The sequence below is a fragment of the Canis lupus genome, chromosome 18, assembly GCF_003254725.2.
Source record: "Canis lupus dingo isolate Sandy chromosome 18, ASM325472v2, whole genome shotgun sequence".
NCBI lineage: Eukaryota > Metazoa > Chordata > Mammalia > Carnivora > Canidae > Canis > Canis lupus.
In genome coordinates this window covers 32,607,674-32,625,478 of record NC_064260.1, presented here as the reverse complement: position 1 = coordinate 32,625,478, position 17,805 = coordinate 32,607,674, and the positions used below count along the sequence as shown (strand labels likewise).

Below are 17,805 nucleotides of genomic sequence, written 5' to 3'. Positions count from 1 at the left end.
GTCTCCAGGATCGTGCCCTGGGCCAAAGGCAGGCGCCAAACCACTGCGCCACCCAGGGATCCCAGGATTTTTTTAAAGAAAGCGAGTGCTTCATATTAAATTTGTGTTTCCATGCTACTTGAAATTATTAACAGTGGTTACTTCAGTGAAACAAAACTCAAGATTCAATTGTAGATAAGGGACATTTTCTCTTTTTCATCTTTAAAAAAAATATTTTATTTATTTATTCATGACAGACACAAAGAGAGAAGCAGAGACACAGGCAGAGGAAGAAGCAGGCTCCTTGCAAGGAGGAGCCCAATATGGGACTCCATCCCAGAGCCCTGGGATCATGACCGGAGCCAAAGGCAGATGCTCAACCACTGAGCCACCCAGGTGTCTCTCTCTTTTCCATCTTATCAGTCTCCTGAGCTTTGCCTCTCCCCTTTACCAGATTTCTTTTGTGACACATTAAAAAATGATTTTGCTGTGCAGAACAGTAGCCCCACCCCCACCCCACCCCGATCTCTAATTTCACTGCCTTGAGTCAGGAACACTTTGGCAGCAGAGGGGAGGACTTTGGGAGAAAGGGCCACATCCCATGTGAGGTTGACATGGACTGGAGGTCAGGCAAGATGTAGAAAGAATTCTATGAGACTGAGAAATCAAAGCAAAAGACTTAAACATAAACCCCCGGCATCTTAGAGATACGATGGATGTAGGAATTGGTTGCCTCTTAAGACTGCCAGACATGGAGTGGGGCTTCAATCAGTTATGTGTGTGTGTATTTGTGTGCCTTATTTTTATTTATTTATTTATTTATTTTTAAAATATTTTATTTATTTATTCATGAGAGACACAAAGAGAGAGGCAGAGACACAGGCAGAGGGAGGAGCAGGTCTCATGCAGGGAGCCTGATGTGGGACTCGATCCTGGGACTCCAGGATCACACCCTGGGCCAAAGGTGGTGCTAAACCACTGAGCCACCCAGGCTGTTGTGTGCCTTTTTTTTGTAAGAGAATGAGAACCCAGAATGGTGGGCCTGGACTCCCAGGGGACAGCCAGATTGTCTGGGTTTGAATTCCAGTTCAGCCATTCAATATCTGCTAAATCGGGCCAAGTTACTTTTCAGTGAGCCTCAGTTTCCTCAACTGTTAAATGGGGATTATATAACTAGCTGCCTCATAATTGGGGGCAACTTTCAAACAGGTCCACGTAAAGTGCTGAGAACACTGTCCTGAGTCCTTTTCATCATTTTTATTGATTGGATGCGTGATCTGTCAATTGGTGTTCAGAAAAACATCGAAGGGCACCTGGGTGGCTCAGTCGGTTAAACGTCTGACCCTTGATTTCAGCTCAGGTCTTGATCTCAGTGCTGTGAGTTCAAGCCCTGCTCGAAGAAGAATCGAGGTGCATATATAGCCGCAAACAGGGCCTCCTATTCTCCCCTCCCTAGAGAATCCATGTTTCCTGCAAGTGAGGTCCCTGGCCTGCATCATAGCATCACCTGGGAACTTGTTGGCAATGGCAATTCTTGGTCCCCACCCCAGACCTCCTGAATCTCCAGGAGATGCTCAAGCTTGAGAATCACTGCTGTGCTCCTCCCAGGGAGGGATGCTAACAGGGAGCTTCTGAACTCCCCCACAGGATAGAGGCCCCTAAGGTCTTCCTAGTAAGGCCCAGTTCAGCTCTATCCCTCAGCTAATAAATGTGTCCCCAGAAATGATCTCACCAGCAGTCTTATGTGATAAACGGGTCACAGATCCACTTGAGTTTCACCTTATTTTGGTTTTCCTCTTGCCACCTGTGACCAGACCCAGTTATTTATTACCTCTTCCTGGTACTAGCTCCCAGTTTTCACTCCATCCTGTTTTCTTCTGAGAGCGAAGGGTTGTCAGCGAGGTCTCTAATAAATATCTGCCGAGGATTCCTGACACAAAGGGCTTCTTGGACCCTGGGGAAGGTTCTGGTTTTACCAGCCCTGCCTATCCGGTGTTTGAGGACTCCGGCAGTTTTTGGGGCCCAGGATCTTGGTTTTCACCATGACATTTACAGAGCAGCCAAGCCTGCCCATTGAAAAGCATCCAAGGCTTGGCGGGCAGTAATGAGGCTGGCCAGCCTCCAGCAGTTGGCAAACACTGTGGCACATTAAATGTCACTGCAGGCTTTGATTTTAAATTGAAAAATTGCTAGAGTTATGGGAGCTTACAAACTTTGCCTGGAGAGAAAAAAAAAATCCCCTCATCTTTCTTTTTTCTCTGCTTTCCCCCTACTGACTATTTTACTAGGGAATGGCCCACCTCCCCCTGCACCGCTATGTCAACTCTTCCCCCCACCCATTCACCCAACAGCCACGGAGCCCATGACCGAGAGCATGTTTCCAGAGCTCCACTTGCTGGTGAGAAAGAATGTGCCACCATTACTAATTCAAAGCAGATCTGACCTAGCTACAGACCCTGCGCACATTTTCCCAGGATCCTCTACCCCTGCTTTTTCTTCTCTTCTTAAAAGGAACATCCAGGCTTATTTGTGTACAAACATCCATCACCAGCAGAACCCTAGTCTAGTCTTAAAACCATAAGAGCACCCAAGGGCATTGGGTCTGGACTCTGCTTTGAAGCTGACGAGTTATTATTCCCATTGTCCCCATGACAAGTCCAGAGAGCAACTTCCTCAAAGTTCTACAAAGAGTAAGTACAGAGCTCAGATCCAGGGCTCCTGCCTGTGTGCTTTCCCTTCTCTGGTCACACGGGCCCCCTGCACCTGAGATCGGACCCCGGAACCAGAGGACAGCCCTTCATTTGTTCCTCCCTTTCCAGAGCCAGCCTGGGACTGAGTTTTCTCATATACAGTTTCATCAATATAGTTAACCCACATGTATCATCATTTTTGGGTTCAGCCAACTGCCTTCTGCTGGCACATCTCTGCCTGGAGTTAGGACACCCTGCTCTCCGCGCAAGTATGAACATGTGAGCACTGGTGTTGGGTGATGGGAGGACCCGCCCTCCTATTCCATTCGCTAGCATTTAGGTCAGAAGTGGGCAGGGTCTTGGATGTCTCATGAAATGACTCTCATCCAACAGGCTTGGAAGCAAGTGACTGCCAAGAAGACCAGGACCCACAATGGCTGACCCACTGGGGCTGGAGGGCTTGAATTCTCAGAGTAGCCGAGACCTTGATTATACCCCATTTGTCTCCACTTAGGCTTTTTCTGTGGTTTTGTTTTAATCTTGGGAGGAGGAGAAAAAACAGGTCAAACACAAAATTCCCTGGTTAGTCTGCAGAACCAGGAGTGACCATAATAGGTCTGCCTTCCCTAAAACCTTCCTGATTGTGGGCCTCTTCGCTTTTGCCTACGGCTCGATCTCCTTGGTCTTCAGTTAGAAGCCTGTCAGGTGAGCTAAAGGGCCCAGATCTGACCACTCAAGCTTTCTTGGGCCCCAGGCAAGACACTTAACCCTTTTAATTTTCATTTTCCTCATCTGTGAAACACACCTTAAGAGCTCTCTAGGGATTAATTGTTAACAGATTTTAAGAACATGGTAATATCCACCAAGTATCAGCTCCCTTCATTTCCAGATGACAGTAGTGCTTTTTTTTTTTCACTCAAAGAAAGGTATTTGCATGATCATGAGGGGAGGCACTCTATAATAATAATTTATAAAAAATAAATAAATCTCTAATGGTGGATTTCAGGCCTCAGAAACAAGCCCAAGAAGAGACTAGGTAATATAATCACAGCAGGCCACGGTACACCATTTCGGGGGGTTCAAGGAGCCAAGAGGCAGAGGACTCAGGAAGCAAAAGTCACAGGGGAAGCAGATTTAAGTTCAATAGCTTCCTCTGTCTCTCTTCCTGTGTGGAAAAGCCTGGTTATCACAGAGCAAGTCTGTGGTTAAATGTAGCACACATTTATTGAGCTCCTACTGACCTTAAACTATCGCCAATGCCTTCATTTCCCTTTCGTCCTCCTCCCACCAATGCCTATCCCACCCCTTTGTCTCCTTCATCCCATTCCCTCCCAATATTTCCACCCACAAAGCACAACCGAATCTCAGCCACCACGATGGCCTGGTCTGAACAGGAAGGCTGCCCTGAAATCCCAGCCCAGGCACCCAGAACAACCAAGCTAGCGCAGAGGACCCAGCCCCAACCCCTGACAGAGACCAGCAGACACAGATAAGGGGCCATATCACTTACTCTTCACCTTCCCACTAAAGGTATTTTTGGACCATTTCTCTGGTGAGGAGTGAGCCCATCAGGAAGATCCACGACTTCCCTTGCAGCCCTCCTGAGGTGCAGATTATGTCTGGGGAGCCACCTCTCCATTCTAACCTAAACCCTAACAGCAGCCAAGCTCTATGGAGAGGTCAGTCTTCCTTCTAGCTTGCCAGATGTCCTTCCCCTCAGCAAATGTAGGTTTCTCTCTCTGGAAGGGCAGATGTACGGGGAAGGAACTGTTATGTTATTTTATTTTATTTATTTATTTTATTTATTTTATTTTATTTTATTTTATTTATTTTATTTTATTTTATTTATTTTATTATTTGGAACTGTTGTTTTAGATGCAGGAAACTCAAGTGCAATTCAAGTTGCTTCCTGCTCTTAAAATCTATGCCAACAGACACCAGAAAAATTGCCACCGCCATGTAGAGCACACCGATGTTTCTAGCAGCAATGTCCACAATAGCCAAACTGTGGAAGGAGCCTCAGTGTCCATCGAAAGATGAATGGATAAAGAAGCTGTGGTCTATGTATACAATGGAATATTACTCAGCCATTAGAAATGACAAATACCCACCATTTGCTTCGACGTGGATGGAACTGGAGGGTATTATGCTGAGTGAAATAAGTCAATCGGAGAAGGACAAAAATTATATGGTCTCATTCACTTGGGGAATATAAAAAATAGTGAAAAGGAATAAAGGGGAAAAGAGAAAAAATAAGTGGGAAATATCAGAAAGGGAGACAGAACATGGAAGACTCCTAACTCTGGGAAACGAACTAGGGGTGGTGGAAGGGGAGGTGGGCGGGGGGTGGGGGTGACTGGGTGGCAGGCACTGAGGTGGGCACTTGACGGGATGAGCACTGGGTGTTATTCTGTATGTTGACAAATTGAACACAAATAAAAAATAAATTTATTAAAAAATAATAATAAAGTAAAAAAAAATGTGTGGGCACTTTGGCCTTGGACCTCTGTGCCCCCGACATTGAACCCAACAGCATCCCCAGACCCTGTCGCTTAGCTCCAAGACTGGACAGGAAGCATCAGTGTATGCCCCACAGAACCTCAGAGGCCGAGTGAGCCCGTAGCAAGGATCAATTCCCATCTGCCTCCTGGGGGCCATCTGGCTAGGCCTGCCCACATCTGTGAATGGGCAGTGAGTGTCCTACTTTAGAAAAATGCCCTTCACTAGTAAACATACTAGGAAAGGTAGTCGGGCTATGTGTACACAGTCAAGCTCAAACTTCTCTGCATGGCCGTGCAGACTATCCATTTTGCCCCACCTTTCACCAGTCCCTGCCTCCTACCCTGTGCTCCGATATTGCTAAACCACTCATGGGTCCCCACACTGTTTGCTGTCCTCAGTGCCTTTGCACAGGTGGGCCTTGGCCTTGATTGTAATGCCCCGATTTCCCCTCCACCTGTATCTACCTACCAGTTATGATTGGGCTCAACTATCATCACTGCCTTTAGAAGCTTGAAGATGGCCAATGATGGAGAATGTAGTGGTCTCCCAAGTCAAGCCAAACTGGAGTCAAATCTCAGTTCACTCTCAAGTCATTTCACCTCCCTACACCTTAGCTTCCTCATTTATACACTGAGAGTGCTAATGTCAAACCTTCAGGGTTGTTAGAGAGTGGAAGATGCAAAATGCTTGGTGGAGTGGCTGACACATGGTGCCCGCTGCAAACTCAGTAGCCATGTTCATTATTCCCTGATTCCTCCATTCTGCCCTTCCATCCTAGACTGGATGTCTAGCACATCCCCTATGTGTGTGCTAGTTTTTAAAAGATTTATTCATTTATTTTGGAGAGAGAGTGAACATGTGTGTGAGCAGGGGGAGGAGCAGAGGGAGAAGGAGGGACTCTCAACCAGCCTCCTCGCTGAGCATGGAGACTGACTCGGGGCTCAGTCTCAGGACCCTGAAATCATGACCTGGGCTGACATCTAGAATCAGATGCTCAACCGTCTGCACCACCCAGTTGCCCCTGTGTGTGCAATTTCTTAATCTACTTTACCGAAGTATAATTTATATACAAAACAATGTACCCATGTACATTTTGACAAATGTAGACACCCGTGCATACCTGTGCCTATGTAATGACTTCCACCACCCCGAAGGATTTCCTTGTGCCCCTTCCCAATTAGTCTCTTCACCCCGTTCAGGCCCAGGCAACCACTGATCTCTTCCTGTTGCTAAGATTAAATTGCCTTTCCTAGATCCCATATAAACGGGATCATACAGCGCACACTCCACTGTGCTTCGTTCATTAGCATAATGTACGGAGATATCTCCTCTGGTGCATCAGTAGCACGTTCCTTATTGCCAGGCTTCTAACTTTGTGCTGTAATTTATCTGATGCCTCCACTAGACTGTGAGAACCCAGGATTCCTTTCTCGTCTTCGATTCCCAATTAGGACGCTCAGTAAATGTTAGCAGGAAGAAGGGAGGGAGGCAGGGAAGAAGCTGTCATGGGGATTTGCTAAGACCTTGGCTGCAACCTTGCATCTCGTGGGCCCCTGGGAGGCAGTACTCACATCCCCAGCAGAGCCCTGTCTGCAAGCACTTACAGCAGCCAGTCCACAGCCACCAGCAGGCTGATGTCCTCCGTTGGCAGGCCCACAGCCGTCAGGATGAGGAGCATGGTGACGAGGCCTGCGCTGGGGATACTGGCCGCACCGACGCTCGCCAGCGTGGCCGTGAGGCTGAGAGAACAGAGAAGACCAGGTCATGGGAAAAGAAAGAGGACTTGGCAAAATCATCCCTGGCAGGCAACTTTAAGCTCCAATTTTCCCGGCAGTCATAAAATTTCTTTTGTTTCTCAAAGAATAGAGAACTCTAGAGTGCCGAGACCCAGGAATTAGGGTCTCTCTGGATTCTACTCGGGGGTGATGGAAGTTTGTAAATTCATGGATTGGAGCCTTATCCTCAGCAGGATAGCCAATTAGCCTAATATATCACAGGGCTCCACTAAGGTAAGCGTGGCTCTCAAGCAGGCAAGGAAATAATAAAGAAGGAAAACAAATCACCCTAATCCTCCCCTGGGAATACTGCTGCATTCATTTCTGCTTACGCCTGTATGTCTCTGTGAGCCCCAGAGACATCTGGACTCCGTGGCAAGAGTCTGAGGAGGCCACTGCCAATGTTAACATGAGAACTCAGAAGAGCAAATAACCAGACCCGATTGAGTGGACATCGGGGGAACAAATCAACAGATTCCAAATGACATTAAGTTTCAGACGCCTGGACATTTCACCATGGACTGGAAAATACATTATTCAGAAAGAAGGCGCCAAGGAAAGATAATGAAATAACAGGAGACTTTCTTTCTGAAGCCCTTCATCATTTGCAAAGCCAAGGGCACACCCAGCACCATTTTGAAGTTGTCTCTAGAAGAGGGCTTCATCTAGGGTTCAAATGACCTGTCTAGACACCGGGGGGTCTCTGTGGTCCAGCAAAGAAAGGACAGTCACTTTTTCTCCTCTTTTTTGATGCCATTTATAAAAAGTCATTTCTAAAGGGAAAGATGCTTCTGAAAATATAGATTCCCAACTTGCTTTTGTGAGTGCTGTGAAGAAAAAAGGGGGTTCTTTACTTGCAGGTAGACAATTCTGGAGTTTCTAGAGTAGGTCCTCCAGCTCCAAACTAAGAGTTGGGCTCCCAGACTGGTTTAACTGAGCCCAGACCATCGCTGTGACCAAGCACAGAAACCTGGGTCTTACAGCTGGGAAGGACCTGAATTTGCTTAGTCTTACATATGAGGAAAGGAAGGCTCTAGGAGGTTTTGTGGTTTGCACTGGTCTTTCCACACTGCCATCCCTCCAGATTGAGGCCTGTCACCATACAGACACTTCCCCATCTGTGCTATTCCCCTGCCCCCTCAATGTGGAGCTGCTGTCAAAGCTTAAAGAACTCCATTTTCCTTGGATCCTTCTGGGTCATAGGAGGTAATAGTATATAGTGGGTATCAATGAAGATTACGGAATGGAACAAGCTGGATTCAAATCCCAGCTCTGTCACTTATTAACCACATGACTCTGAGCAACTTACTTAACTTCTTTGTGCCATGATGTCCTTATCTTCAAGAAAGGATCATCAAGAGCTAATAAATAAAAAGCTAATAATACAAAGCCGGGCACATTGCAACCCCCCAAATAAATGTGAATTGTTATTCTTATCAGGAAATCTGGGCAGGGTGAGGCTGCTTTGCAACAAAAACTTCCCTAAAGCCCCAAGAGTTAGAAGGTGGGAATTCTCAGCCATTTCCCTGACATGGATAGAACACCAGGAAAGGGGGACTTCCCAAGTTCCAACGGTCACGGCCTCAGCCGTTTTATTTACAACACCAGTTGCTTCTGTTATGAGTCATTCTTACACATCCCTTTGCACTGTGACCACATGGTCTGGTCCCCCCTGGGCTGAGACAAAACCCTATACAGAGAATTCTTCCTGTATATTGGGGGGCTCAATGGTGGTCCCCCCATTGCTCGTCCATCCCAATTAATCCCCTCACCCTACCATGGGCGGAGTGTCCGGGGCATTCTATATCCTGTAATGGCTTCTTAGGGACAGTGATCCCCACCTCTCTATCCCTTTCCACTTTTCCTGTCCTTCCACTCCCTGGCTCACTTCTCTAGGGCTGGTTCTTGGATGCAGTACAGAGTATTACACACACATGGTCACAGCAGAGCCTCACAGTAACCCTGCAAGGTACATATGGTAGGATCTGCTTTCCACAGGGGAAACCACAAATTGGGCAGATGGAGAAACTTTGGGTCAAACAGCTTGACCATAGTGTGCTGGGATTGGAACACTCATCTGCTTGACTGCGATGCCGTGCCAGCCCCTGATGCTGCTCCCCGACCCCCCACTCCGAACCCAATCCCTCCAACATTGACAATTGAATTAAGTAATTCCGATCATTGGTCACCAGTCCACCCTCCATCTCTTAAGTTTTCATCTAACGATGTGAACTGAATGGGAAATGTTGTTGGCCTCAGGGTCAAGAATTCAGTGACCAGAAATCATCTTGTTTGGCTTCAAAAGGAGGGTCTTCATCTTTTGTTCGTCTCTGAGGTTTTTTGTTTTGTTTTGTTTTAACTTTTGGTAGAATTCACCAGTGACTCCATATGGACCTGGTGATACTTGTTTTGGAAAGGTTCTGTTTTCTTTTCTTTTTTTGTCTCTGTGTTTTAAAGCAAGAGAGATTGGCAGTCTCTCATGCATCCTGTGATGATGTGATGCGATTTAGAAGGCGTGGTACCCAGATCTGAAGCACATTTCCCCCCGAGTAACTTCATGGCACTCAATACATCACTGTCACGTTTTCTTTCACATTCTAGAAGTATTGTATTTCACTGACCATCAGTAATGGCAATAATGCTAGTAGCTAGCATTTATTGACAGGTGACTATGTCCCAGGTACAATGCTCTCAACCCCCTAGAATGTATAATTATTGTCCCCAATATACCAACGAGGAAACTGAGCTCCTCCCCACCCTCCCAAAGTACTGTTATGGACTGAGCTGTGTCCCCTGCATCAAATCCATTTGTTGAAGTCCCAATCTCCAATGTGATGGTGTTTGGAGACAGGGCCTTTCTGGGGGGGGGTCATGAGGGATTAGCACTCTTATCAGAGGAGACATACAAGAGCTTGGAATCTCTCTCTCTCTCTCTCTCTCTCTCTCTCTCTCCACATGCCAAGAAAAGGCCAGGTGAGCAAATAGCAAGAAGGGCAGTCATATGCTAGCCAGGAAGAGGACAGTCACCAGGAACTGAATTTGCCAGTTACCTTTGTCTTGGTCTTCCCAGCCTCCAGAACCATGAGAAATCATTGTCTGTTGTTCGAGCCTCCCCGCCACCCCACCCCAGTCTATGATATTCTGTTACAGCAGCCTGAGCTAAGACAAGTACATACCTCATAGGGTGGTTGTAAGGCTTAGATAAATTAATATATGCAAGTAGGTGTGATCTTTAAGTTTACAGAGAAGTAATGTGTTTTTAATGACCTCTTAGGAAAGTGTTCTTCCTGAATTTCTTAAAGAACAAATACATATGGTAAAAATAGATTTAGTAAGACATGTGGATCTATACTCATGGTTTATTTGTAATAAAATGGTTTAATTTGTATTGAGAAATCTCTCCCAGCATTTCATCATTTCTGCCATCATCCTCTGAAAATGCTGAAGGGAACATATTTTAATGAGAGGAAAAGTGGATCCAGAGTCAGCCGACATGGTCCCCAGTTACAGCCCTCCTGGCTCATTATTAATGATGTAGCCTTGGACAAACTACCCTGCCCTTGAAGCCTGTGCTTTCTCATCTATTAAATGGGCATAGACATAACTGCCTTGCAACATCACAGGATTGTTTAAGAAAAAAATCAAATAATAACAGATTTCCAAAGCAATTTCACATGTGCGCTACAAACAGGCCTAAGTATGAGCCTGCTTCTTTCCTGTCATAATATTTTCCCTTTGAGACTGCCAATAGCTCCTCTTCTGTGTTATTTCCTTCATCATTCTTCCACGAGGGAAACTGAAATTCAAATGGCCCCGTCAAATGGAGTTAGTATGAAAGGGGGCAGGGCAAAAAGTCATTTCAATGCTCCCCCCACCCACACTCCACTCACCTCACAGTCACAATCTGGCCTCCGTCCAGGATAACACCGTTCATTTGGGCAATAAAGATGGCGGCCACTGCTTCATAAAGGGCTGTGCCGTCCATGTTGATGGTTGCTCCCACTGGGAGGACAAATCTGGTCACGCGCTTATCAATCCCCAGATTTTCTTCCAGGCAACGGAAAGTGACAGGCAAAGTTCCGGCACTAAGGAACAAAGAGAGAAAGGAAGAGACGAGTTCATGTCCACTTTAGAGAAGCAGGACAAAACACAATCTGGAATGCCACCACAAAATGTTTGTTCTTTTGTTCCAATCAAGCAGCGTGACCTGCAGAAAGCAGTGTCCGGAGCCAAATTAAAGACCAGCTGTTTAGAGTTTCAAATTCAATCTTATTAAGATGCTCATAGGCTGCAAGCTCTTTTTGTTGGTCCTGGTTTTTGAGATCAACTTAGAGCTTCAAATTCTTTTTCCTTTGATCAGTGTTTCCCTCTTGGATTAAATATTAAAGACCATCTGATTGACCACATTAATTGAGCTGCAAAAAAAGAAGAAATGTGTCAGAAAACAATAAGCTGTCAACAGTGAAATGGAATGAGGAATTTTTGAATGACCCATAATTTCATGCTAGGAACACTTTCCAACAAGATGACTACATGGGCTGCATCCAGCCTCTGGGATGGATTGCCCTGAACTAATTTTGAGAACGCTGGACAAACATGTTAAACACCATTTAGCCTGAACCTGAGCTTCTAGCAATTCACTAGGGACCCTCAGAGACAGTCTAGTCCCTGATACATGGTCATTGGCCAACTGTACAGTCTTGCAATGGCATAGGGCAAAAAGCATGTGCTCTGTAGCTAAGCAAAGACCCAGTAAAGATGGAGTGACTCCACCACCGCTCATCCCAGGCCTGGGAGAGGAATTCATGACCCCATGACCCAGCCTCAAGGGCCAGAACCCCTGACATGTTCAAGTGTCTTCTAAATTAAGAGATCTGTAAGGATAAGGGTTACTGACAGCCAAAATATTATTTCCATGTGGAGAGAGGCACATGGGAAAGTAGGTGGATTTGCTTCAAAATTTAAGTAATATGGGAAGAAATGCAGAACACCCAAACTGCCATGTGAATGCTTTGTGGTCCATTCTCTTTGGGGTTTGGTTGTTTTGTTTTGTTTTGTTTTTTTGTTTTGTTTTGGGGGGCTTTTTTTTTTAATCTATTCAAACCTTAGCAAAGTGAATGAGATGCAGACATACCTTTTCCAACCATGCACTGACAGTCTTAGTCAAGTTCCCTCCTTCTACTGGTCAGAATTAGGGCTCCTGCCAAGCTTAACACAGACACCTGCCAGAGGCCTCAGTTTCCCAGAGAGTGGGAGAGAGCCATCAGCTTCAGAGAAGCTAAATAGAATGCAGATTCCAGGGCCTACTCAGAAACAGAAACCAGAAGCTCTAAAATGAGGGTCAGCTAAGTCTGCATCTTATTAAACCACTGGCCCACGGGCTCCCAGTAACTACCATATGGAAGCCAGAGTCCTCTTATGGGAACATTCTTTGTGATTTCAGCTCAGGGGTCTCATGCCTTCTCCATGGTCTCACATAAGAAGAGGAAATGAATGTTTGGAGACCTCTCCTTACTAAAACCTTATAAACCCAGGGAGAAAAGTTGGGGTCATTATACCTGTTGGCTGTCCCAGCTGTTTTAATGAGACCTCACCCCACCCCACCCTTTCTTAGGACCCCTTTGAAGGGTTGCCAGGACACCATGACTAGTCTGAAATGACAGCTGTAGTTGGTGGCTGGGATTCTAAATGTATGAATCTAAGGGGAGGACTTCTAGGAGGACTGGAATATGTTAATTTTTATTATTGTATCCATTTTCCCAAAACGTCATCAAGAGGACTTCAGACAAATAGATTGGAGAAAATAGTTGGTAAGTCATGAAAATATTCTCACTTTCTTTACTGGACAGGCTTTGTGTCTTAAAAATCCATATATACCCAATCAATCCAGACTGGTACTTGAGAGTTTTAACTCTTTCCTCCGGTTCCAACATTCTGACATTGTTTTTTTGCTCCTGCCTCAGGGACCATATGACAGTTTTAAAAATTGCTAATAATAACTAGTAGATACTTGATAGCCACCCCCTTTTTTTTCCAGAGGAGTTTCAACTGATGTCTGCAGGATGCAGAGAGGTGAGTCCCAGTCCACACCCTCCATCAATCCTCCCTGACACCAGCCTGTTGAGAAAAGAGAGTCAACCCCTCCCACTTCCCCTTTAGTCCAAGGTCTAAGGAGGTAGAAAGTATATTTAGCTGGCTGTACTGGGGCTTTGTGTTTTTTCCCTCTGGTCATAATGGCAGAGCTAGTTCTTAGTGTATGACTCATGCCACATTTTTTTTACGTGTTTTTTTTTTTTTTTAAAGAAATTCCACATCCAGGCAAAAGCCACATTTTAACCAAAGACTAAAGTCACTTGAAATACAGGGTAATCAGGAGAAATGGGTCTAGTTCTGTGGCCTTGGCCAAACAACCCAAGCATTTGTCTGATTTAAATATGAACTTGGGCCATTCATATGCCTTTAGGATTTCCCTTGTCTTATAAACATGCTGGCATAACTGTCCAGTCATTCAAAGGAGAGATAATGATATTTTTGAAAGACTTAAAGATCAAAACCACAAAGATATTGGAAGAAAATATAAAGTAATATTTTATAGGTTTTGGTGGTGCGGTTCCTGAGGGGGGAAAAAAATCAAAATTCTAAATACTAAATGAAATCACTGACAACTTCAATAATACAGAAATTAAAACTCAGGGTGCAAAGCATAGCAAAGTTTTTAGACAAGTGTCAGGTGGAAAGGAACATCATATGCCAGGCAGACAAATTTTTCAAGACAAGTGTTAGGTGGAGAGGAACATCATTTGCAACATGTGACACATGAGTTAATATTTTTATACATGAAGACAGCTAAAGGCCAATCAAGAATGGATGAATTCCCCAACAGGAAAGGACCATCACTAACAATTTGCAGGGTGGGGGAGCCGGGGGAGGATGATCAATAAAAATACCAAGAGATGTTTCCCCTCACTAGTGATCAAAGAAATGCAAAATCAATGAGATCATTTTTCACCAGTAAGATTGGAAAGTATTAAAGTGACTGATAATATCCAGGGCTGGTGAGTAGGTGGGAAAAGGCACACTCTCACACCCAGTTAGTGAGGACATACACTAACGAATTTTCTAAGCAGCAATCTGGTGGCATGTTTTTAAAACAGTTGGTATGTTTACCATTGGATTCAGAAATTCCACTTCTGTAAATTTAGCCTGAGGGGATCATCAGACAAGCTTGCCAAGATGTATTTAGAAGGATGCTGGGCAGCCAGGGTGGCTCAGTGGTTTAGCACCCCCAGGGCGTGATCCTTGAGACCCGGGATCCAGTCCCACATCAGGCTCCCTGCATGGAGCCTGCTTCTCTCTCTGCCTATGTCTGTGCCCCTCTCTCTGTGTCTCTCATGAATAAATAAATAAAATCTTTAAAAAAATGTATTTAAAAAAAAGAAAAGAAGGATGCTGGTCCCGCCCTGCTTAATAGACACGTCTTAACTGTACACCACAGAGTGGAGGTGGGGTTGTACTGCAGCACCCAGAGTGTAGTATTATGCCATTTAAGGACAGTAGGAAGATCTATATTGATAGAACTTTTATGATATGTCAACCAGTGAAAAATAGCAGTTTACAACATCTACACGTAGTAAAAACTGGAAACAATACGTAACTGTTAAGATTCACTGAAAGGGTTACTATTAATTATCCCTGGGCAATAGAATAACTGGTGATGTTCATTTTATTCTTCAAAACTTTACTGTCTGAACTTTTTCACGATGAGTAAATACCACATTCATAACCAGAAAACAAATGTAAAATGAACCATGATTGCTTTGGGAAAAAAAAAAAAAAAAAGACTTACGTTTTCTCCAAAGAGAAGGGATCTTTATGTTTGGAAATACATAGCCATATAAAATATATAAAACCAAGAAGGAAAAAGGCAACTTCAAGGTGTTTCCCTTCATCTTGGGAAACTGAATGCAGAATCTTGACCCTCGGAGTTAGATATTTTTTAGCATCTTCTGAAATCTCATATTCTACGAGTACCAAAATCTCATTGATTGGCAAAATGGAAATACAAATTTGGGTTCTCAGGTGGTCACCATTATCGTCCTGTCGGGCCACTTAAGGAAAACCTGACTGCCTGCTGAGTAAGTAGCCTTGGAACGGCTGTCATGCTGTGGCCATTTCACTGGCAATGCATGGTCACAGGCTCGACAACAAGGACGTGCCAACCTGTGACTCGAGACAATGCTGAGCTAGGGGCTGCACAGTGTGCTTGCCTCTCGGCCACTGGCTTCATGATCTCAGTCTTAGCTTTGTGCAGAAATACCAATGACTAGTACAGGCTAAGACAATAAAACTCTTCAGTCTTTGAAATTCTAAATAGCCAGGTGTTTCTTAGGTATTTGTTTTTGTTTGTTTTTGCTTAATTCAGTCCAAGATATCCAAAATTATATATTCTTTTTTTCTCTGCATATCTCTGGAATCCTCATTGGCTTCAAATGCCCGGGAGCTTAGTTAATGAAGAAGGAACAGACTCTCAGTGTCAAGTTCAACCAACGCCAACCTGATTTTCTCAAAATCAGTGGGGAAGAATGGTCCATGAGGGGTTCATGCAGAGATCACAGACTTGACTGACTTTGGGTGTGTTTGTTTTTTCTTTCTTTTTTTTTTCTTTTTTAAATCTCACCTAATATGTTTACCAAACAAAAGCTCATTTTTTTTTCTACTTACTTTTGAGAAATAACTCCAATGGAGTGATATTTTGTGATAGCATTTTTCAAATCACAGGTGGGAGAAATTCTTAAATAGCTTAACATCCTGCTACATCCTTTTGGGAAAACATTTAAAACTAAACCAATACAACATGTGGCAAGTTAGGCATGCAGATTAACAGCGTGCATCTGTTTGGGAAATTAATATGAGATGTTTCCAGGATGGTTGCATATCAGCAAAAATGTTCATCAGAAAGCTTCTAAGTTCCTAGGAGCCAGAAATACAAAGCATTTGCCACCTTTTTCAGAATATTTTAATAATATGTGAAACATGTTCTCATTGAACTTTGTGATGAAAGCCTTTTGCAAAGAGGAAGTGGCAGGATGGGAAAGGAATGAGCAGAGAGAAAGAAAGGTGATTTCTTGTATTCTCTACCTGGAAGCGGTACCCAGGGCAGTGATCCAAGCTTGGAAAATGCCAGCGAAAAAGGAGAAAGGGTTTTTCCTGGTGACTAGAAAGTAAATCAAGGGGAGAAAGATGCCCCCATGGATGATGAGGCCCACAATCACCGTGATCATGTACATCCCCAGTTGCCTAGCAACCACTTCTAAGTCCTTGATTGCAATGATCTTTCCACAAATTAGGCAGGCAATACCCAGGGGAGAGTACCTGAAAAACATAAAAGAAAAAAAAAAACATTGAAGAGATCCTTATGGAATTCACAGCTTATATCTGGGCTTTACCTGTACCACACCCTGAGGAAAGCCCTTTGCTTTTTCTGTACAAAGAGTTTTGCTTGGAGGAAGTCCATGAGATTCGACAGTTGCTATATTTTACTTCAGACTTACCAGCACGATCTGAAATCTGTTCAATGGATGTGGAGGCCCCTGTTCTGCTGGAAACTCCAAAGGTGAGCTCTGTTGCCCAGATGATTTTTAGGAGTAACAGACACTAGCTTTATCATCTCCCAGGTAAGCACCAAGCTTGAGAGGCATAGATTCTTTGAGAATTTAGTTTGGTTTCCCTGTTCCCCCAACTTGAAAACTGGGAATCCACTGTGAGCTTCCCAGAAAGCTCATTAAGAGTTTCACCAAGCTGGAAGCTGGTGTTTCTAAATTTGCTTTGTATTTGCCTTGGAAGATAGAAAGTTTATTAAAATATGAGACACACACACACACACACACACACACACACATATACACACACACCTGCCAAAACAAGAAAACTGAGCTGGGGGCTACATTTAAAGAAATGTGGTTTTATTACTTCTAAGTCTGAAAGTGTTTTTTTCCATACTTACTGTAACAGGAGTGCTGGCCACCATGCCCCGTGTCTCAAGCACTACAGTAAGAGCTCTGCACATATCGCCTCATCTAATTTTTACCACAACCCTGAAATCAAGGTATCATTGTTCTTATTTGGCAAACGAGGAAATTGAGGTTCAGAAAAAGTCAAATAACCAGTCCAAGACCACAAAACCAGGAAACAGGAGGAGAACAATCTCAGGGCTGGTGACACTCCAAGGGTTGTTTTTCCCTTACCCAGCCAGACCACTTTCCTTTAATGAGCAATTGTTGCTCTTTGTAGATAAGCCGACAGTTTACCATGTACCAATTTATTCTATGTAGTATCTTATTTTATATGTCTATCTTATTATTGTTTGATGGGGAACTTGGAAACTATTTACTGTTGTCCTCACTCTTAAGTACGCTAACCACGCTCTCTCATCTTGAGTGTATTTTTCCCATGTTGGGCAACATCCTTTTTCTATTGCCCAATCTTCTAGTGTTGGAGCAGAAACTTGCTCAGCCTGCGACACCTTCTGACTGAAATAAAAATGTTTGTGGGAAAGTTGATCCCTTAGTAAGAATTATGAACTTATTTGACTTTTTAAAAGATTTTATTTATTTATTCATGAGAGACACAGAGATAGAGGCAGAGACATAGGCAGAGGGAGAAGCAGGCTCCCTGTGGGGAGCCCAACGTTGGACTCGACCCCAAGACCCCGGGATCATGACCTGAGACACCCAGGCATCCCTATGAACTTATTTGAGAAAAAGACTGGGGGAAATGACATCCCAAGATAAGGCTCCCAGCTTGAGGAAGGAGTCAGGAAACAGAGATAGACGCCAAGCCAGATTTGGTGGGGGTTTTTT

The 17,805-nt window shown here is 44.3% G+C and overlaps 1 protein-coding gene across 9 annotated transcripts in view; it reads right to left on the bottom strand.

Moving 5' to 3' along the window:
- The window catches only part of SLC1A2 (solute carrier family 1 member 2), a 152,334-nt gene that overhangs the window by 19,074 nt on the left and 115,455 nt on the right, over window positions 1-17,805 (bottom strand). For all 9 annotated transcript variants that reach the window (XM_025452471.3, XM_049096279.1, XM_025452468.3 and 6 more), the window contains 3 exons: window positions 16,085-16,318; window positions 10,837-11,031; window positions 6,776-6,910 (listed from right to left, as the gene is read on the bottom strand). In XM_025452471.3, coding sequence (XP_025308256.1) covers window positions 6,776-6,910; window positions 10,837-11,031; window positions 16,085-16,318 — 564 coding nt within the window. The remainder of the gene's footprint in view (window positions 1-6,775; window positions 6,911-10,836; window positions 11,032-16,084; window positions 16,319-17,805) is intronic.